At 37.6% G+C, this 19,427-nt stretch overlaps 1 protein-coding gene across 1 annotated transcript in view; it reads left to right on the forward strand.

Annotated features, from left to right (window-relative positions):
* Nucleotides 1-11,928, forward strand: part of LOC137932929 (protein croquemort-like) — a 37,567-nt gene extending 25,639 nt beyond the window's left edge. Inside the window, exons 6-11 of the mRNA XM_068776619.1 lie at nt 2,807-3,015; nt 4,874-4,982; nt 5,569-5,729; nt 6,645-6,749; nt 7,619-7,766; nt 9,429-11,928. Of these exons, the coding sequence (XP_068632720.1) occupies nt 2,807-3,015; nt 4,874-4,982; nt 5,569-5,729; nt 6,645-6,749; nt 7,619-7,766; nt 9,429-9,545 (849 nt within the window). The 3' untranslated portion in view covers nt 9,546-11,928. The remainder of the gene's footprint in view (nt 1-2,806; nt 3,016-4,873; nt 4,983-5,568; nt 5,730-6,644; nt 6,750-7,618; nt 7,767-9,428) is intronic.
* Nucleotides 11,929-19,427: the final 7,499 nt, after the last annotated feature.

The raw sequence follows: 19,427 nt of genomic DNA on the forward strand, positions 1-19,427 counted from the left end.
CTTTAAAACAGTTAATGTTCCAATAATAACATTATAGGAAATAAAAAACAATATGTTTCTAAACTGTGTTGTATTGGAAAAAGTCATCACCAAAAGTTGTCATCACTAAAATGACAAGTGTATTAGTGATGTTGTTTTAGTTGACACTACTATTTAAACCATTATTTTCAACCTTTTTTTTGTGCTACGGTAGGATCTATAGCCTTTCTAAAATTCTTTCCGCTATACATAATTTTTATATGGTTAAAGTTATGTCGAAAGGAATAGGAGGGATTTAGGGTCAGAGAAAGGAATAGGGGGTATGTGGAAGGTGAGAAGGCTTCGACAACGAGGAAGTTCTTCCTGGACGCTGAGGTAGCCACCCGCTGGTTAAAATTTTCACGGAGTACAGGGATTTCCGAAAGTATGGGTTTAAGCTCAAAGGTAATCTCGTGCACCTGTGACCTAGCTGTGGCCCAGATCGTTACATAAAAAAACTAAAACAATTAATACACGTGTTGTATTAGATTATATAAAAATATTGTTGGAAAATAAACAATAATAATAATTGGAAATGTAAAAATTTAAATCTCTAAAATAATAATAATAAATGTGCCGAAGGAAGGTTGGGTTAGGTTAGGCGATGTGTCTGGGGCCGCCCAGGATTACGCCCCGCACACGCTCGCGGACTGCCCGGCGTGGCAGTCGCAGCGACGGATTCTGGCGGACGAGATCGGACAAGACCTTTCCTTGACCTTTCAGCAGTCGTGTCGGCGATGCTGAGCGGATCATCGGCGTGGAGGGCCGTGGTCTTTTTCTGTGAGACCGTCTTGGTCCAGAAGGAGGCGGCCGAACGGGATCAGCAGAGGACAGAAATGATCCTATCCAGGAAAACACTGCTTTAAACACTACTGCGGGTACTAGACAGGCTTCTGTCTACAATATTGTAATTGAATATCTTCGTATTTATTATTCTTGTACTCTTTATATATATATTTATATATATACAAAATGCAATTAATAAAAAAATAAATTTTCACATTCCGAGTTAACCAAATTGACAATTCATATTCTCTTATACGACTTAACGTACTTTCTATTATGAACACGCGATGTCGCCTGTGAATTTCCACGCGCTGTGAGAGTGTATTGGATTCTTAAATAGGGTGACCATGATATTTAATCATGAAGTATATTCACTTGGTTAATTTAATGTGATTACTTTTTTAATTCTTTACAGAAGGATTTGGTCTACAATGACTCCAGTAGGTTGTTCTACTCCTTGGCTGTTCGCAACAAAGTATTAGCAAAACGCTTAGTGCGGGTGGAAGGAATTTCTACCGTGTCCGAAGTCCAATTTATTAGTTATTACAACCTAAAAGAACTCATACTGTGTAATCGTATATATATGTGTGTATATATATATATATATATATATATCTATATATATATATATATATATATATATATATATATATATATATATATATATATATATGATTAACACGTTGAGTGTCACGTCAGTCACCGGTGACTGACACCAACCGTTTCGTTTAGACTGCTTCAGTCATCAGTAATTGACACCGACTTTTTGTTTAGGCTTCGTCAGTCACCAGTGACTGACACCAACCGTTTTGTTTAGACCGCTTCTGTCATCAGTGACTGACACCGACTTTTTGTTTAAGCTTCGTCAGTCACCAGTGACTGACACCAACCGTTTTGTTTAGACCGCTTCTGTCATCAGTGACTGACACCGACTTTTTGTTTAGGCTTCGTCAGTCACCAGTGACTGACACCAACCGTTTCGTTTAGACTGCTTCAGTCATCAGTGATTGACACCGACTTTTTGTTTAGGCTTCGTCAGTCACCAGTGACTGACACCAACCGTTTTGTTTAGACCGCTTCTGTCATCAGTGACTGACATCGACTTTTTGTTTAGGCTTCGTCAGTCACCAGTGACTGACACCAACCGTTTTGTTTAGACCGCTTCTGTCATCAGTGACTGACATCGACTTTTTGTTTAGGCTTCGTCAGTCACCAGTGAATGACACCAACTTTTCGTTTAGACCGCGTCAGTCACTTGTGACTCACACCAGTCTTTCCGTTTAGGCTGCGTCATAGAAAGTAGTAGCCATTACCATATTTATGTAAGGTGTTTTTATGTGAAGATTTTCCTTCTCAATTTGATTTTATGATATTATTTTACCTACCTTCATTATTTTATCTCTTCATTACTTAAACTGCTAACTGGTAGAGAATGCCATCGGCATTGTTCGCCGTTATACATAAAATGTATAAACGGTGTTTAAATAAAATAAAACACACATATCATTCAGTATTCCATATTCAGTTAAGAAATGTTTACATGTGTGCTTATAGAAGTTTTCTTGTGTTTTATAATGTCTACTTTCATTAGTAGTATTGCTGTTATTATTCTGTGCAATAATTAATAGGCTGAGAAAGAATTTCTATTATTTTTGCGTGAAATTCAAGATTTTAATTATAATGTTTCAGAGTATCCCTTTTAGAGTCGATATGCACCGTTATGTTTTATTTTTCTTCTTCTCAGGTGGACGCCCACTGGAAGGTATAGTTGACCAGTCCTGCGCTGCCAAAATCCAGCGTCTTTTACTATGTCAGTGGTCCACATAGTGGCAGGTGTAGACCCTTCGTGGTCTCCACTCTAGAACCTATCAGCCTGCCATTTAGTGACCTTCGTTCTAGATTAGATAGATTTATTTTTATTCTAGACCTACAATTTTAGATTTCAAAATGAAATCTTAGCCTAAATTAAGACGAAGTTAAGAAAAATCGCGTTTATTTTCAGCGAAACGGGTCTCTGGAATTCGACGGAATATTCCTGATGAATACAGGAGCTGAAGAGTTCAGCAGGTTGGGCAACGTGGAGAAGTGGAAGTATTCGAATAGGACAATGTACAGGGATCACTGCGGTGTGGTCCAGGGTTCCACCGGGGAGCTGTGGGCGCCAGAGTACGGGCAGGAAGAGGTGGTGATCTTCGCTCCGGATATATGCACGTGAGTTAATATTTATAAAATGATATCTTGAGATTTATCTTGGGACTCGTTGGTAAACTTAAAGTCACTTAAGTAAGTAAGGGCCAATATTTAGCCACTTCTGCACATGCAGTGGTAGTCGTGCAACAAAGTGCACTACCCGCCAGTCCGCTGATAAATGCGTATGCGGCAAACAATGCGAATTACACAACCGCCACTGGCAAATTACTCAACACGTGTTTCACCCCTCCACGGGGCATCTTCAGGAGTTATGTAAAATATCTCGCTGCGCCACGCACGTCTATTTAGCGCAAGTGATTAAGATTGTTTATTATAAGGCTTTTTGATACACTAGAGGTCGTGTCGCCAATAAGTATAAACTTCAAGCAACAGGCAAGACAGCGACAATTTGATACAAGTAATGTTTGTACTAATAGCATTGGTGTTCATATTTAAAGTAACATGTTTATCTACAAAAATAATGATTTATTTTTAAAATATGTTCGTATCAATTAAATTTGCAACGATAAGAATTGTTCAAGATCATTATTGCAAATGTACACAATCACGATATGTAAAATGTTTTTATTTTTATGGTCGTCTTTATCAGGGATCTCTCTTATTCACCTGCCATATTTTTGTTATTTCCACTCTTGTCATTCTTAAGATCTATCATTCAATTCTCTGTTTCCCTTCTCATTCTCTTTCTCTGTCACCTTTCATGCATCGCCTCTCTTCCTTTGCCTGTCGTCTAAAATACTGTAACAATTCTAAATGTTTATTTTTCATATCTATAGCAGAGTAATGTTGCATTTGACCTCTAAGATAAGAGGTGAGGTCATTAACACGCGGATTCCGGATCCGAGAGTTGATTTTGAAGACGCTGTAAGAGCGAAAAAAGTTGACAGAAAATAATCAAATATAATCAGTAGAGATTGTGTAATGTATTGTTCCACCTTACAATCAAGTAGAGATTTTGCATTGCCATGTATAACAAATTGTAATAATTAGCTATACAGTACCCGACGATAAATATTGCACATCGACCTTTGGAAAGAGACAATCGGCTAATTTCGGCTTCGTAGAGCATTATCTCTGTCACACACTACATATGTGACGTTTTGTTAGTCGTGCGACAGAGATAACGCTCTACGAAGCCAAAATTAGCCGATTGTCTCTTTCCAAAATTCGATGTCAATATTTATCGTCGGGCATTGTACGTATTATGCTCTAGATCAAGAAAAGTATATAAAGTTCGGATCTACAAAAAATATTTATTTATTTAAATACCTTAATGTAATTTAAAAATTATAAAGTAATTATTTTACTATATTTATATATGCAACTAATGGTAGTTCGAAAGGTTCTAGAGTTGCGAACACCAGGTAGACCTGGTGTGAGTAGGACCATCACCAGGTAGACCGACGAGATAGTTAAAGTCGTTGGATGCGAGCAGCGCAAGACCATCATCATCACCTTGGCTAACTTTGGGAGAGTCCTATGTCTTGCCGTGAACGTCGAATGAAAAGAGAACGAGGAATTATCTATGTATTATTTATTTTATTATAACTTACCTATACTTATAGTAAAGGTTTCGATTCTCAAAGAACGTAAAAAGGATATGTTATCATCGACTGTGGAAATATAAATCATTAAGTTCTATGAACATATATGAGGACTCAATGAAACATCTGGTGGTGCAAGGAAAAGAGACAGATTTAATCACAAATGTGACTAAAACACAGTAAATGAATGCTTTCACACCGCAAAACATCCATGGTGACGAGAGACAAGAGCAGTGGGAGCACAGAACCGACAGGAGGAACGCCACGACTCTCTTTTCATCAACTTTGAGTAACTTATAATGTGTTTTTTTTAGGTACTTAGTACTGAACAAAGATGGGCCGGTGACCATTGAGGGTCTAGAAGGTGTACAGTACGGCACGAATGACTCCACATTCGACAACGGATATCACTATGACAGTATGGTAAGAGTTTTTTTTTTGTTTATTTATTTACCTTACCCACAATCAATATGTGTCTGTGCAAATGTTTTGTGTGAAGTATTTCAACTGAGCTACATCAGTTCATACAGTTTTAGGATATTACGCCACAAAAGTTGTTTTTTATTTATTTTAATAAGATAAAGCCCATACTTCTTATTAGAATTTGATCACGAGTAGTTATTTTTTTTAATAAAAATCTATTAGAATCTATTTTTACCAGTAGTTTAGTGTTTATCTGCTATAAGTTTCCGATGTAAAGGGTTGCACGCGCGATGCCGTAATGATCGCGGGCATTAGGCGATAACACTGTTTTTAGGGGCATCAGAAGTTACTGGGCTCCTAAAACATCATTATTTAGACTATGTTAAAGTAGAAAAGGAATCTGGTCGAAGAAAGTGAACGCAAAACAAAATGAGGCTCTCCTAAATCTGGTACACGAGCCGTCAGCCCCGATAACCGTATTCGCCTCTTTTCCACGTGATACATCCGGCACGTTAAATCCCTGGAATTCTGAGAAATTATCTGTGTTAATTTTTTGTTGCAACGTGTTTTACTTCAATTCCACCAGGCGTGCTACTGCGATGAAGTCCGCGACGAGAACTGTCTTCCTTCCGGCGCGCTGAACGTTTCCTCCTGCCGCTTCGGAGCACCAGCCTTCGTGACCCTCCCCCATTTTCTAGGCATGGATCCCTACTACGCTAACAAGATCGATGGTCTATCACCAAACGAGTAAGTACTTCTTTAGAATTAATTACACGAGGGCTATGTTCTTCGGAGCATTCCTGGCCCTCTTTACGGTCCCCCACTATTTCTCCCACCATTCTGTCTTCAAAGGCTCATTTGCCAGCAAAAAATATAAAGTGATCACTCTGAAATGTATTACATGGATTTATTTACTTTCTGCGGGGAGATAGTAAACAATAATTTATTTTAATATGTGATCTAAACGTTTAAAACGCTTTTTCTTACTTTATTATCATTACCATTGATTTCTGGATAGGGTTTACCATATATTAATTGACAGCAAAAGAGCTGACTATAGCCCCCTTTACAACCTTTACACCAATAATCAATCATCCTGTAGATTTAAGGATGTTCTCCTGGTAAACGATGGTGGTGATCGGATGGTTGCATGCCTCTTTTTCCGGTTCCATTTCACAAGTACAGATTTATGATCATTCTCCGAGGGCTTTTATTTGATCTGTCTTAAAAAAGTTGGGTATCAGTCCACTCTGTATAGACCAGCAGACGTTAATTGACCTTGAGGTTCTGGAGAATATAGGTATCAGTGAGGATGTGAAGGATATCGGAAGTAATCTTTCAGAACCACATTTCCAAGACATCGAACCGTTTTCTTTCACTCTATTTCATCAGTTACGTTTTTTCGTTGTAAGTGGATATTTGAACAATAGATTTTTAGAAGGGCCAGGAATATCACCAACGAATTCATCACTAGGGATTACTCTCAGCGATATAAAGTGGAACTGATTGCGTATACTATGGTAAATAAGTCCAGCCAAGATGATTCAACTTGCCCATCAGTGAAGACTACGATAGAATCTAATCAAAGTTTACACCTTCATCAGTCAGCAACCGGAAGACACCAAGTAATATAAAGTCAATAACGTGACGTTTATGTTCCAGTGACTACAAGTTCAGGTTATCGCTGGAGATGTACACAGGCATGCCTTTGCAGGTGTATGCACAGCTACAGATCAACCTTCTTGTCCGGCATATTGGCGGTATTTCGTGAGTATATAATTCCATCTTTATTTCAACTCTGATTAAAATATCTAGACTGGGGATATACGAAATTAGGCAGTGGTAGACGTGGCGGGAGTGGGCTCGGCAGGTGGATCGACGATTTAGGTCGTGGGAAGTCGCTGGATACGGGCAGCGCAGGACCGTTTATCGTTTCCAGGGGGGGGTCTATACCTTAAAGGGGGCGTCCATCAGCTGAAAAGAAGAAGCGGAATCGCTATTTGGTGCAAGTGTAAATACCTTATAAAAATTAAAAACCTGATACACACATTTACCCGAAAAGTAACATGGAGGCGGAGGGGGGAGGGGTTGAGGACGAGAGGTCCATAAAAACTGAGGACAAAAATGTAACGAATATAATGCAATTGATGTAACTTTGAGTAACTAATTTCTAGAGGATGGGCAGCAGCGTCCTCCGCATACCATAATACCACCTGCGATCACCAACCCCCCCAAAGATATCTGATTGGCTAAAAGAAGAGAAGGAGAAGATTCACGAAAGGTGGATTATGTGGGTATATATTAGGATGTGGGTATGTGTAATACCAGGATCTGATTGGTTCATCGTCATCATTTCAATCATAGCAGTTCTTCTGTTGGTCTTTGAACTCCTCCTTAGATTTCCAATAGGATTGGTTCGAAGAGATCTGTATCCAGCATCTCTCGGCGACCTTAACAAAGTATTCCTCCTTATGTTTAGACGTGGTGAAATCATAGTTTTTCCGGCCCGAGTGAAGGCTCCCACGGGAAGCCTTGAGCTTCGCTACCGTTAAGGTTGTTTTAGACTAAGAGCTATACCGGAATCTATAAATGGAAGTGTAAGCTAGGTAAAAAAACACTTTATTGTAATCCACCAGGTTGAACAACCAGCTCCCAGACAAGGACACGCTGGTGCCGATGTTCTGGTTCCGTCAGGAGGTGCGCATCACCGAGGACTACGCTAAGCTCGCGCGTTTCGCCCTCAACCTTCGAGATGGCATGCCCTACGGCTTCTACGTTCTTACCGTACGTATGACATATAGGGAAACTATTTGTACTCTGAAATTAATGAAATCGAGGAAAAAGAACTCGGACCTAAGCGGTCTACGGACCAAGTTCTTTATGTGCTGTCGTCTATTCTTCTACGAGATGTCGCCATGTGTCACAATCTTCTGTTATTCTAGTGGATTTCCAAAAATATATATTTAGAGCATTAAGAACTAAATTCCATTATTGGGTCTTCGTCATTTTCATTTTAACTCAATTAACATTGTCATGAGTTTTCATTCAACCTTTTTTTCGTTAATTATCCAATCAGTCAAGCAGTCAACCAGGTAATCGACAGCTACCGCCATCTATTGGCACTTTACATAGTTACAGCGCTGTGTGCGCCATCTAGTATAAAGTAAAAGAAAATTGCGCACCAAAGTTTCCACCAATCCTAACAGGCTTCCAAAGCAGCAGGTAAGGAGTAGGTAAAGGTGAATGGCAATTGTAAAGAGGGCTCTTTAAACATGCTACATTGATCGTCACCTCAGCATTGTACCTGATTTCCTTCCCTGCAATGCGATGCACGTTGCGCCCGCATGATGAATCTATTGATTACCGTGAAGTTGTATACCGTTATATATATATATATATATATATATATATATATATATATATATATATATATGCCACCTTTAGAACTTTATTTCGTGAATATAACGCGAATCAATACCGTCTTGTATGACCACTTGCGCCTATTTATTAAGCGAGGCAGTCGACTACCACCGCCATCTATTAGTGCCTTCGAAAACTACTGCATCACTGCCGCCATTTTGTATTCTGTTTTAGGAACTTAAGTTATAACGAAAGTTTGGAATATGTTACGTTATTTACGTTCCAATATGATTATTTAAATGTAAAATGTCATTGTTTAATCTTCTTGTAAAGAAATAAATGAATTATACGGGAACTTCCTGATTAATAGCTTGTGCCCAAATAAAGAGAGAAACAATAGATTGCCACTGCCGTCTATTTTTTTTCTAACGCTCGTTCCTCCTGCTTTGTTTGAGTCAGGGATGTTATAATGGGAGTGTAAATATTTTTTTTTTCATTTCTATTGCTGTCTCCTTTTCGTTTCCTCACAAATTCCTTCCTTTCTTTCCTCACACTCTTCACAAATTGTTTCATTACTTTACGGTCTGATCTTCCTCCACACATCGCAATTCTTTCTTCGTTTGCATTCCTATTTAAATGGGTTCTTATTTCGCAACATACATTTACTTGTTTTATTTATTTATAAGTTTTGCTTACCCGAATCTTTTTTTTATCCTTGCTCATTTTCCGGGCATTGGCAACCTGCATAATTTTTCTGCAGGACCTTAGAAATGTAGGACAGTTGCCGTCGCCTATGCGGGAGGCGACACTCTCCTCTTTCTTTCTTGCCCATCACAATCTCGAGATCGAGGCGGAATCCTCCAAACACAGGACATCCGGTGATAATGTGCACACTACCATCTATTGACGCTCTCTGAAGTTGAAGCGTCACGAGCGCCATCTAGTATGAAACATAAGACACTTACGTTGCGACGTTTATTTTAAATATGTTATATATGCATCGCATCACCCCCATCACCTACATGTGTTGTAGGTGAAGAAGTATTATGATTTATCGATTTTTAATAGTTCCAATATATCTTTCAGGCCATCGGCATCTTGCTGCTAATAATAGGGATAGCCTATATGATTCGGAAGCTGCTCAAGTCACCGGAGACAGCACCTATTCTGCACGAGCCCGCCGTCCCAGAGGAAACGCAGTGACGTCATCACCACCCTTGTGCTTCCATCTAGTTTGCGTCAATACCAGTGTCGGGACATTCCACTCTTACTACCCTTCGGGTTCCTAGCTATGATAGATGGGGGGAGGGGGAGATGGGGAATCCCCACTTTCCGCTCATCAATGTGTTTCGTAAATAAGTTAAATTTGTTAGTGTAAATAGACTGATTATAGGAAATGAATTTATAATGTGTGTTTATAATAGGAGAGATGTTGAAATTTATTTAAAATATGTATATTATTATTCCATGTTGAGGTCGTCAGACGACGCGATATAGACCCCTTCCGACCGGTGTTATTTGAAATATACGGTGGGGGCCTATGTCCAGCTGTGGACTCCCTATGTCTAAAATGATAATGAGCTATTGTTCTTGTTTAGATATCGTTTGGCTTGAAAATCTGAATTAAAGTTCTATGTCTGTCTGTTCTATATATGTCTAACTATGTAAGTTCCAAAAAGTAGCTCAAATCACTTCGACCATATAATCATTGTTATATATGTTACGATTGTTTAATGAATTTATTATCTGTTCATATGATTTTATTATTAGATTTAAATTTATTGTATATTCTTACTTACTTTTTTATTAGAAACCAATTTAAATTGAAATTGTACAATACCCGGCGATAAATATTTCACATTGAACTTTGGAAAGAGACAATATATCACATTACCTATTTGATGTTTAGTCAGTCGTGCGACAGAGATAACGCTCTACGAAGCCGAAATTAACCGATTGTCTCTTTCCAAAGGTCGATGTGCAATATTAATCGCCGGGTACAGTATTTTATAACGGCTACTTACTCTGTATATAATTATGTGGGTAGTTGAAAAATTTTCGGACTACCCACAACAATGCTCATGAGATTGAACATGTGTTATATTATAAACGTTTAGTATTCGGATCGCGCTATAATAAATTACAATATTTATGTGATTGTTTTGGCCTGAAATCACCGATTGAATTAGAAAGCTGTGTTCACATTGAAAAGTAAAACTAAAGCCTTGAGGTATGAACGTATCTTTATAATTAGATACCGTAGGCTTTATAACAAAATTAAACACCTTTTATATAAGTAATGTATGTAGGCTATTGTACGAAGAACAGATATCCGAGTAAAAGTTATCCAAGTCGCACTCGGCTGATCGTCAGTCCGGTTCGGCCCGTTTACCGTAAGCGTATGCGGGCCGAGCCGGACTGACGGTCTATATACAGCGCATACTTATATAAAAAATAATACAGCTTTAAATATATACTTACTGAACTAAAGTCAATTTTAATTAGTACTTATATGTTTAGTGCTATTGCAATATTTAATTGTTGTTACCGGTAACACCAAATAATTATCTTTCTTGGTAATATAAATGTATATATGTAGTGTCGTTGTACAGACTTTTTTTATTAATGTCGATTCTAAGGCGCGGCGTAACCTTTTATACGTTTACGAACAACTAGCGCCATCTGTAGGCAATGCACGTAACTACAGAGTTCCGACATATATTTATTTATATTTTTATCTACTTTAGATCGTTTATAGTTATGAAAAGGGCTCGATATTATAGAATACACAATTAAATTCAAGTTTCAAAGGTTTTTTCACGTGAAAGAGGTCGAGAAGGATTAACTGCTTTCTTTTGAGAGTTTATTAAGCGTACAATACCCGGCGATAAATATTGCACGTCGTCCTGTGGTGGTGAAATGAGATAAGCGGATGCTATTGAGAAGATTTATTGTTCATACAACCACTATACAAAGGTAGGCGCGTCGGAGGGAGAGTTTATTGTGGCGCGCTTGCGTGTGCTTGCGTTGGACCGAGAGTGCGGTGAGACGCGCACAATTCAAGATGCCCTGCCTCTGGGGGGAGGACAGGGGTATGTGGGATTCCTACCCACTAACCACCCCCCCCCCTCCGGTGGTCGCCCTCTGCGCTAAACACGAGGGCCGCGGTATCTTCCGGTCAGGGATCGCCACGCGGTCTTCCCTCGCGCCGTGCTATTTTTCGATAGCCCGTCCCGGGGTATGCGTGGATACACTACCCCCGAAACCCTCGTGGTGCTAGCACGATGGTTCGAGACCACGTCGAACCATCGTCCGCCTCAGAGTCGCCGAAGCTAGTGGGAGTTTAGGGCCCCCACCCTCCCGCGACGTCGCCGTTAAATGGGCTGCTGGCTTACGTCAATGCGCTAGGGCGCGCATGTTGCAGCCGCGGACAGGACAGTCCGACGTAGTGGGACTGTCCGCCATAGTCCTCTGGAAAGAAACAATCGATTCATTTCGGCTTCGTAGAGCGTTATCTCTGTCTCACGACTGACAAAACGTCACATATGTAGTGTGGGAAAGAGATAATGCTCTACGAAGTCGAAATTAACCGACTGTCCCTTTCCAAAGGTCGATGTGCAATATTTATCGCCGGGTACTGTATATCAATTAATTTTCTGTATGATATTTAAAAGATATTACACAGGAGTGTTTAAATGCGTTCATATCTGATAAGAATCAACAACAAACTCGGACGAATTTTGTTTTGTGATCACTTTTATGTTCTTAATACGTTAAAAATTCTTCACGCTGTAATAGGGGTTTTATTTTGCAAGATTTGCTCAATGATCTTAAAGAAATGGTGATATTATAAAGCGAAAAGAAAGACATATAATATGTTTGTTGTATATGTTGAGTTATATATGTATATATATATATATATATATAGCGAAAGCAGTAGATAAAGCCGTACCGTACGACAGCTTCGATAAACAGAAGTTTTACGAAAGTCGTAAAAGATAATAAAAGATAAAATACGTTAATTCAACATTGGAACTTTTAACAGAACTCTTATTGATCAACTTATCTATTTATGTATTTTTTAATATATTTTATTTTTACTCTGCTTCTTACGCTATAGTTGTGGAGAAGAAGTAGGAACAAATAGATTTATATATATACACTTTATCAGATATAGGCTAAATGAAATCAAAATAATCAGGCGACATTGCCAAGGGTTCTTGTCATATAAATATTCATTTATTGCGTAATAATATATTCCTTAATTTGAATTTTGTTAATGGTAGTCAAATGTTTTGCGACATTAGATAAAAAAATCTGATTTCGTTTATTTCAAATGAATCAGCCTCCGTGCCGTCAAGTTTAGTTGTATACATGTATCTATGATTATGTATATTTATAATAAATAGACACATACATACCAAAATCCACATATATATATACACTCATATACATACACGTATACATATATGTATATATCCCATGTCATTCGTCAAGCTTTGGCTTAGGACGGGTATGTTTAACGAATGGAAATAGGAGGTATATGGAAGGTGGTAGATGATGTCTTCGACAATGGGGAGGTTATTTTGCAACTCCGACAAGTTCAGCCAAGCTTATATATATAAATATATATATATATATATATATATTTATATATATATTTATATATACACACACAACAACAGACAAGTGTTTAGCGGAAATTGACGGAGTCCCAAAAAAGCCATATTTATGTATACACACACACACTCACATATATATATATATATTTACACAATATAATGATTAGTTAATATACTTAAACGAGTAAGACTGCTATATCTTACCATAATGTTGAAGGTTTTTGTTAGAGGTAGCATTCACTACCTTAGGTTTAATAACTAACAAAGGGGCCAAAAACATAGTCTACGTTATAAGTATAATGTTACCAAAATCTAAACCTAAGTGTTATGTATATATATATGTTGTATATATACTAGGATAAATTTAAATTGTTTTATTATCCTTGTAAAAATTGTAACAATGAATGATTTTGGCTTACAAATAGATATATATATGTTGATTATTGTTAGATGTAAAGGTTGGGTTAATGTGTTGATTATTTGAAGTCTGTTAATGTATGGTATACTCTTTCCAAAAAATGGTTTTGAAAATAAAAATAATATATTTTTTAGTAGATCAATTAATTGATTATATATATTACAAATAATAAAGTGCAGGTAACGCTTCTATAACAAGGTATCTTTCTGTACACCTGCTGGTGGGGTATCAGGGTGGTGGGGATAACACATGCAACATAATATTGATTTCCACAATTATTAAGAAAGTCCAAGTGCTGATTCAAATACACTTGAAACTATTTATATATACATATATAGAGTATTGGTTTGGCATTAACATGAAAAAAAAATCCTCCTCCGCTCCTTTACTTTAAATTGGGGATGGCAGGGGGTGTTATCGCCCCTATTGGAAATTTTGGGTAAATATGTGAGGGTATGAATTCCAAAGGATGAGCAGCAGCGTCCATTGCGTACCATAATACCACACTGCGATATCCAACTTGTCTGTCAAGTGTGGTGATGATTGTATATCCCCCCATAAATATTTTTGGGGGAGGCCTATGCCTTGCAGTGGGCGACGAAGCGACCACCTGATGAATTACCTTTAAGGAGTATTTTGATCAGCATCTCTACTTTATAGTGGGATGTCCAAAATTATGTTACAAAAGAAAAAAATATGGGGGCAGTGTAAGTGATCAAACTAAAGTGTTTTTGTGCAATCTTTTTTTGTGCGGTTCATGAAAATTGCAATCAAATTGTAAAATGGTACAATAGCTAGTTATTTCGTAAGTTCTAGAATTATTTTCTACATGTAACATATGCGGCTCCTGTTCAAAGTCAATAACAATTTTTTTTTTTAATTGAGTATAAAATATTCGTAAACTTTGATTGCAGTTTTTAATGCGTTTCGTATCCTGCACAAAAACTGGTTTGTGTGCAGTAAATTAACGTAGATTAATAAAGTCGAATGGACAATACTTGTTGACAATAATGGTTGGTTTAACACAGGGGTGAGCAACCTTTTTCCGGTCGAAGGGCCGCAGTTTCAAAAACAGTGGGCCATGAAAAAAAAAGTATATATTCAAGGTTCAAACCACGTTCTAAACGTAATTTATTCGTAATCAACCGATTTACAACTAATTAGACACTTTTATTATCTTTAAAGTCTTGATTCTATCATTAAAAAAAAAATACAAAAAAAATTAAAAATTTACTTGTCTCGAGGGCTGCTTGCGGCCGCCGGTTGCTCATCCCTGGTTTAATATACTACTGTGATCAAAAATTAAGATGATATTTTATCCTAAGTTGATAGAACTGTCTATATTGGCAAGCATTTGTTAAAAGTTGGTATATCATTAGGTTCAGCCCAAAACGTGAAGAAGGATGTTTTTTGTCTCAAATGCGTCAAGTCTCGATTGGTCGATGTCATACTGCATTGGTTCTTTACGTCATTTTTTGCCGAAAACTCTACTCATGTGGTTCCACAACCACCGTATTCGCCTGATTTGGCTCCATGACTTTTAGCTATTCAGTAAACTCAAAAAGCCAATGCAAGGATGCCGTTTTGAGGAGATAAAAACCTAATTGAAGGCCTTAAAGGATATACCCGGAAAAGACAATTCCGAACGTTTCATCATACGGTGATTACTGTGAAGGTGATGGAATTGATTTGGATTTGGATCGTAGTATGTGTTTCTAGATGAATAATTCCATATCTTAGTATTTGTGTATTGAATTTGGCTTCTAAAGTTTCTAGTATGTCTTGTGGAATGTCAATTTCTGTTTAAAGAGCTATATATGAAAAAAAACTACTATTGATTTTGTATATAAAAAATACTTGTAAATCAAATGTTAAAACGTGTCGCGTTTAGATCATATATATTTTTGTATTTCATCTTTTATTCGATAGAAAAATATCTATTGTAATATATATCTTTGAACAAGTCATTAGAAAATTTAATTAACACATTCTATGTACTTAGGAATATATTGTTATACATGGAGACCACGAAACAGTCTTTAAGATCACGGATGAGATATTGGAAGGAGATCCGTATATGAACTTAAGTAGCAGTATAACATTTATAGACTGGGAAATGTAAACGACACCTCAGCGGGTTGAAATGGCACTTAGCAGGCCATGTAGCGTACAAATAACCACGAGGACCTTTAGATTCTGGAGTGATGAAGACATGAACAGGCAAGCTAGGCTAGCAGCAGGAAGTCCAACCGTGATGGGAACAAAGGACATTAATGTGTTGGAAAGACTCTGAATACAGGCCCTTTCAAGCTGGTCTTGTTGGAAATCTATGGTGGGGGGAGCTATATACCTTTAGGTTCTAAGGTTGAGACCGTGACCAGCTAAGCGCATTATAGGGCGTTCAACCATGATGTAAAAAACCGACAAGTTTAAAAACTTCGAAGGACAGGATGCAGGCCGCTTCAAACTTGTCTTATTGGACATCTATGATGGGAGGAGTAATGGCCCTTTAGTTTCTGGAGTGAAGACCATGAACAGCCAAGGTCACTGTAGTAAGTCCAACTATGGTGTAACCAGATGACATTAAGGTCGTCGGAGGACATTGGATGGAGGCTGCTTCAAACTGGTGTTATTAGAAATCTAAAAGGGGGGCGGGTGCAGGGTGGTAGGTCCTGTAAGTTCTGGAGTGGAGACCATGAACAGCCAAGCTCCCTGTAGGAAGTCCAAACAGGATGTGAACAGAAGACATTTTTAAGATCGTTGGAGGACTCTGAATGCAGACCGCTTCAAACTGGTGTTATCGGAAATCTATGGAGGGGGGGTGCTTGTCCCTTTAGTTTCTGGAGTGAAGACCCTGAACAGCGAAGCTCTCTGTAGGAAGTCCAAACAGGATGTTGAACAGACGGCTTTCAGGTAGTTGGAGAGACTGAATGCACGCTGCTTATAACTAGTCTTATTGAAAATCTATGGGAGGGTAGAGGGGGGAATGTCCCTTTAGGATCATGAACATCCAAGCGCAGTGTAAGACTTCCACCCTTGATGTGTATGGACAATATAAGGTCTTTGGCTACGAAGGGAGGGAGGGGAGAGGGTATGTCAAGGACATCCCATGGTTAAAATGATCATGATACGAATATCTTATCCATGTATATTCGACATTTATAAACTTGTCAAAGCGAAGACTGGACATTTGTATTTTGGTAGATTTAACAGGAAATTCTACGTCAATTAATATGAAGGGTTCATACCTAAGGTTACTCCAGTCATAATAAAGTTGTTTAGTGAATAATGAAATGATATTTGTTGTTTTAGAAAGTTTATTGTAGTTACATATATGTCGGGGAAATAGGCGGATTTTGGTACTTTTTTCCCCTTTTTTGGATGCCTCTCATATCTCCTCTATCATGTATGGAGAAGAACTAGTATAACAATAATATTAGTCACATTCTATGTATATTTTCGTCCTCTTCTATCCTTCTAATATCTTTTACTCCTGTTTCATACATCACCTTACTTCTATCACCCCTTTTCCTGGAATATACTTCTAATTCTATCTAATATTTTTGTATTCTTTTTGATGGATTTTACTAAGACAAGCAAGTTTCTGAAGCATGAACAGTAGCGCCATCTACGTACCATAATACCACATCCATGTATGTCGATTATGGTATACATAGATATTTATTTCAATTTACATCCAGTTCTTTTTTTGAATAGTACGAATATATTTTTTTTAATTCTAATTGTGACAGAGAAACTTTCTATATAGCAATCAAATACAATTAGGGGAATAACCTTACCATGAAAATTTGTTAATTGAATTTTTATTTGTATTTTTACATGTTTTGTATTTGTTGATTGTTTTTTTTATATGTTATGTTTATTACTCCTACAGTTTCATGTTTTTATTTTAAATATACAATTTTTTCATCTTACACGATTATTTAAAACTAAATTACTATACGCTTTTCTAAAAAATGTAGGTACTGCGTAAAAAAAATTGGGTGTATTTTTTGTTGTTTTTCATCTACCCTCAATAATTAGTATGTTGTGTTTGTAAAATATGTGTCTACCCTACCAATATTTTTTTGTTATTCCGCGATTTGATATCGCGATTGCTCCGACATATATGTATGTTTTTTTTTAAATATTATATGTTTTTGATATACTGATATATGCTCAATTATTAAGTATCGCCTTATTACTTATGTGTTAAAATATAAATTAGTTTCGGACTATGTTTCATTCGATACAGCCTTGCCATGTAATCCTTAATCTAATTTTAAAACGTTAAATTTAAAACACATTGTAGTCTGGATAAATTGATATTACCATATACATATATATAAGATTTTTTTATTAAAAAAATGAAAAAAAATATTAGTTTTTCATTATATCCTTTGTTTCCTTTACACAATTTAAATTAAGCATGGATGTTGTATGTTAATGTACATATTGCTTGTAGTCTTTTTTTCAAGAAGTGAATGTATAGTTATATGGAGTAATAAGATGATGGAAGGAAGGCGATGAAAGCAAGAAGGAATGAAAGAAGAAAATGAAAGATATTGTTAAGGAAAAAAGGTAAGAACAAAAGAAATTGAGAAGAATGAAAGTGAGTGAAGAATAAAGATATAAATTTGAAAAACTTATTTGTAAACATAGACCCTGATTCCAACAAATTAGGGGTACGAGAGGCCTCCAATAGCGGGGGCCATAAAAAAAGAATGTATAGTTATACACCATGACCTGCTTTGCGCTGCTAGTATCCAGAGACTGTCACCTTGTCTAAGTCGTCCTTCCACTTTGTGGCCTACTCACACCGGGTCTACCACCAGCTCGAGGCCGACATTCGAGAATCTTTCGGTTCCAACAACCATTTAGCCACTTATACTTCAGACGAACAATTCTTCGAACTTCATCGGAAACCTTGGTTCTTCACCAGATTTCCTTATTTCTTCGATCTCGCAGCGATACAAAACTCCGTAGGTTCTAATCGTCATCGTAAACGACCACGTCTAGGATCCGTACGTCATCACCGGTAACACACTGGTCAAAGACCTTCGTCTTCATGTATTGTACCTTTTTGGAAGATGTTGCAGAGCTTCTTGAACGCTGTCTGCCCAAGTGGTTCCGGCGAATTTACCCAATTTGTTGCTAATTAATGTACAATATGTCATATACAAAAACAAACTGTTTCAGAAACAATGAGATAACACTACATATTATAATTTAATTATTGTTTACTATCTGTCCCTGCAGACTTTGTACAGCTAGAAGTTATTAGACTAACTAAGAAAGGGACTAATGTATAGCTACTTCCGCTTTGCAGCAGTAGTCGTGCAATGAAGTGCACCGCCCGTCAGCCCGCTGATAAATGCGCGTGCGGTAAACAATGCGAAACACAACTACCAACGTTAATCTACTCTACACGTGTTTCATACACCCCTCCACGGGACATCCTCAGGAGATGTTAGTCCTGGTTAGGTTATTGCACGACTACTGCAGCATAGCGGAAGTAGCTATATATTAGTCCCTTTCTTAGGATGGAATTCCGCGAGGTAACGCCTGAATCTATTAGATAGTTATTAGACTGTTAGAAATAAATAAATAAATTTGGGTCACCGCTGTAGGATTAGAGAGATATTATCCATCCTATAGGAAAATAAATGTAATATGTTTCAGACGAAATAGTTGTCACACATGAACCTTCGTACGACGCTAGATTATTCGTCTTATATGCGACTACCTGTCCCAAGCCATAGCGCGAGGCAATATACTTCTACCGCCATCTATCGTTGCTGTCAAGCAACTTCCCTGTCTGCCATCTTGCGACCTCGTGTGACTCATCTGAATAAAGGTCAAAATGACCTGGTATAAAGCAGTACATACAAAACATAACAGTTAAAATTATCGTAAGCAGGTAGTGTCGAGCGATAGCGCGAGTTAATATACTTCTAGCGCCATCTATTGTCGCAGTAAAGCAACAAGGCTCTGTTACTGCCATCCTGCGACCTCGTGTGACTCATCTGAAATAAGAAAACGATT

The sequence above is a fragment of the Battus philenor genome, unplaced genomic scaffold, assembly GCF_028537555.1.
Source record: "Battus philenor isolate CCGP_79_NKW_IND1 unplaced genomic scaffold, ilBatPhil1.0.hap1 SCAF_12, whole genome shotgun sequence".
Taxonomy (NCBI): Eukaryota; Metazoa; Arthropoda; class Insecta; order Lepidoptera; family Papilionidae; genus Battus; species Battus philenor.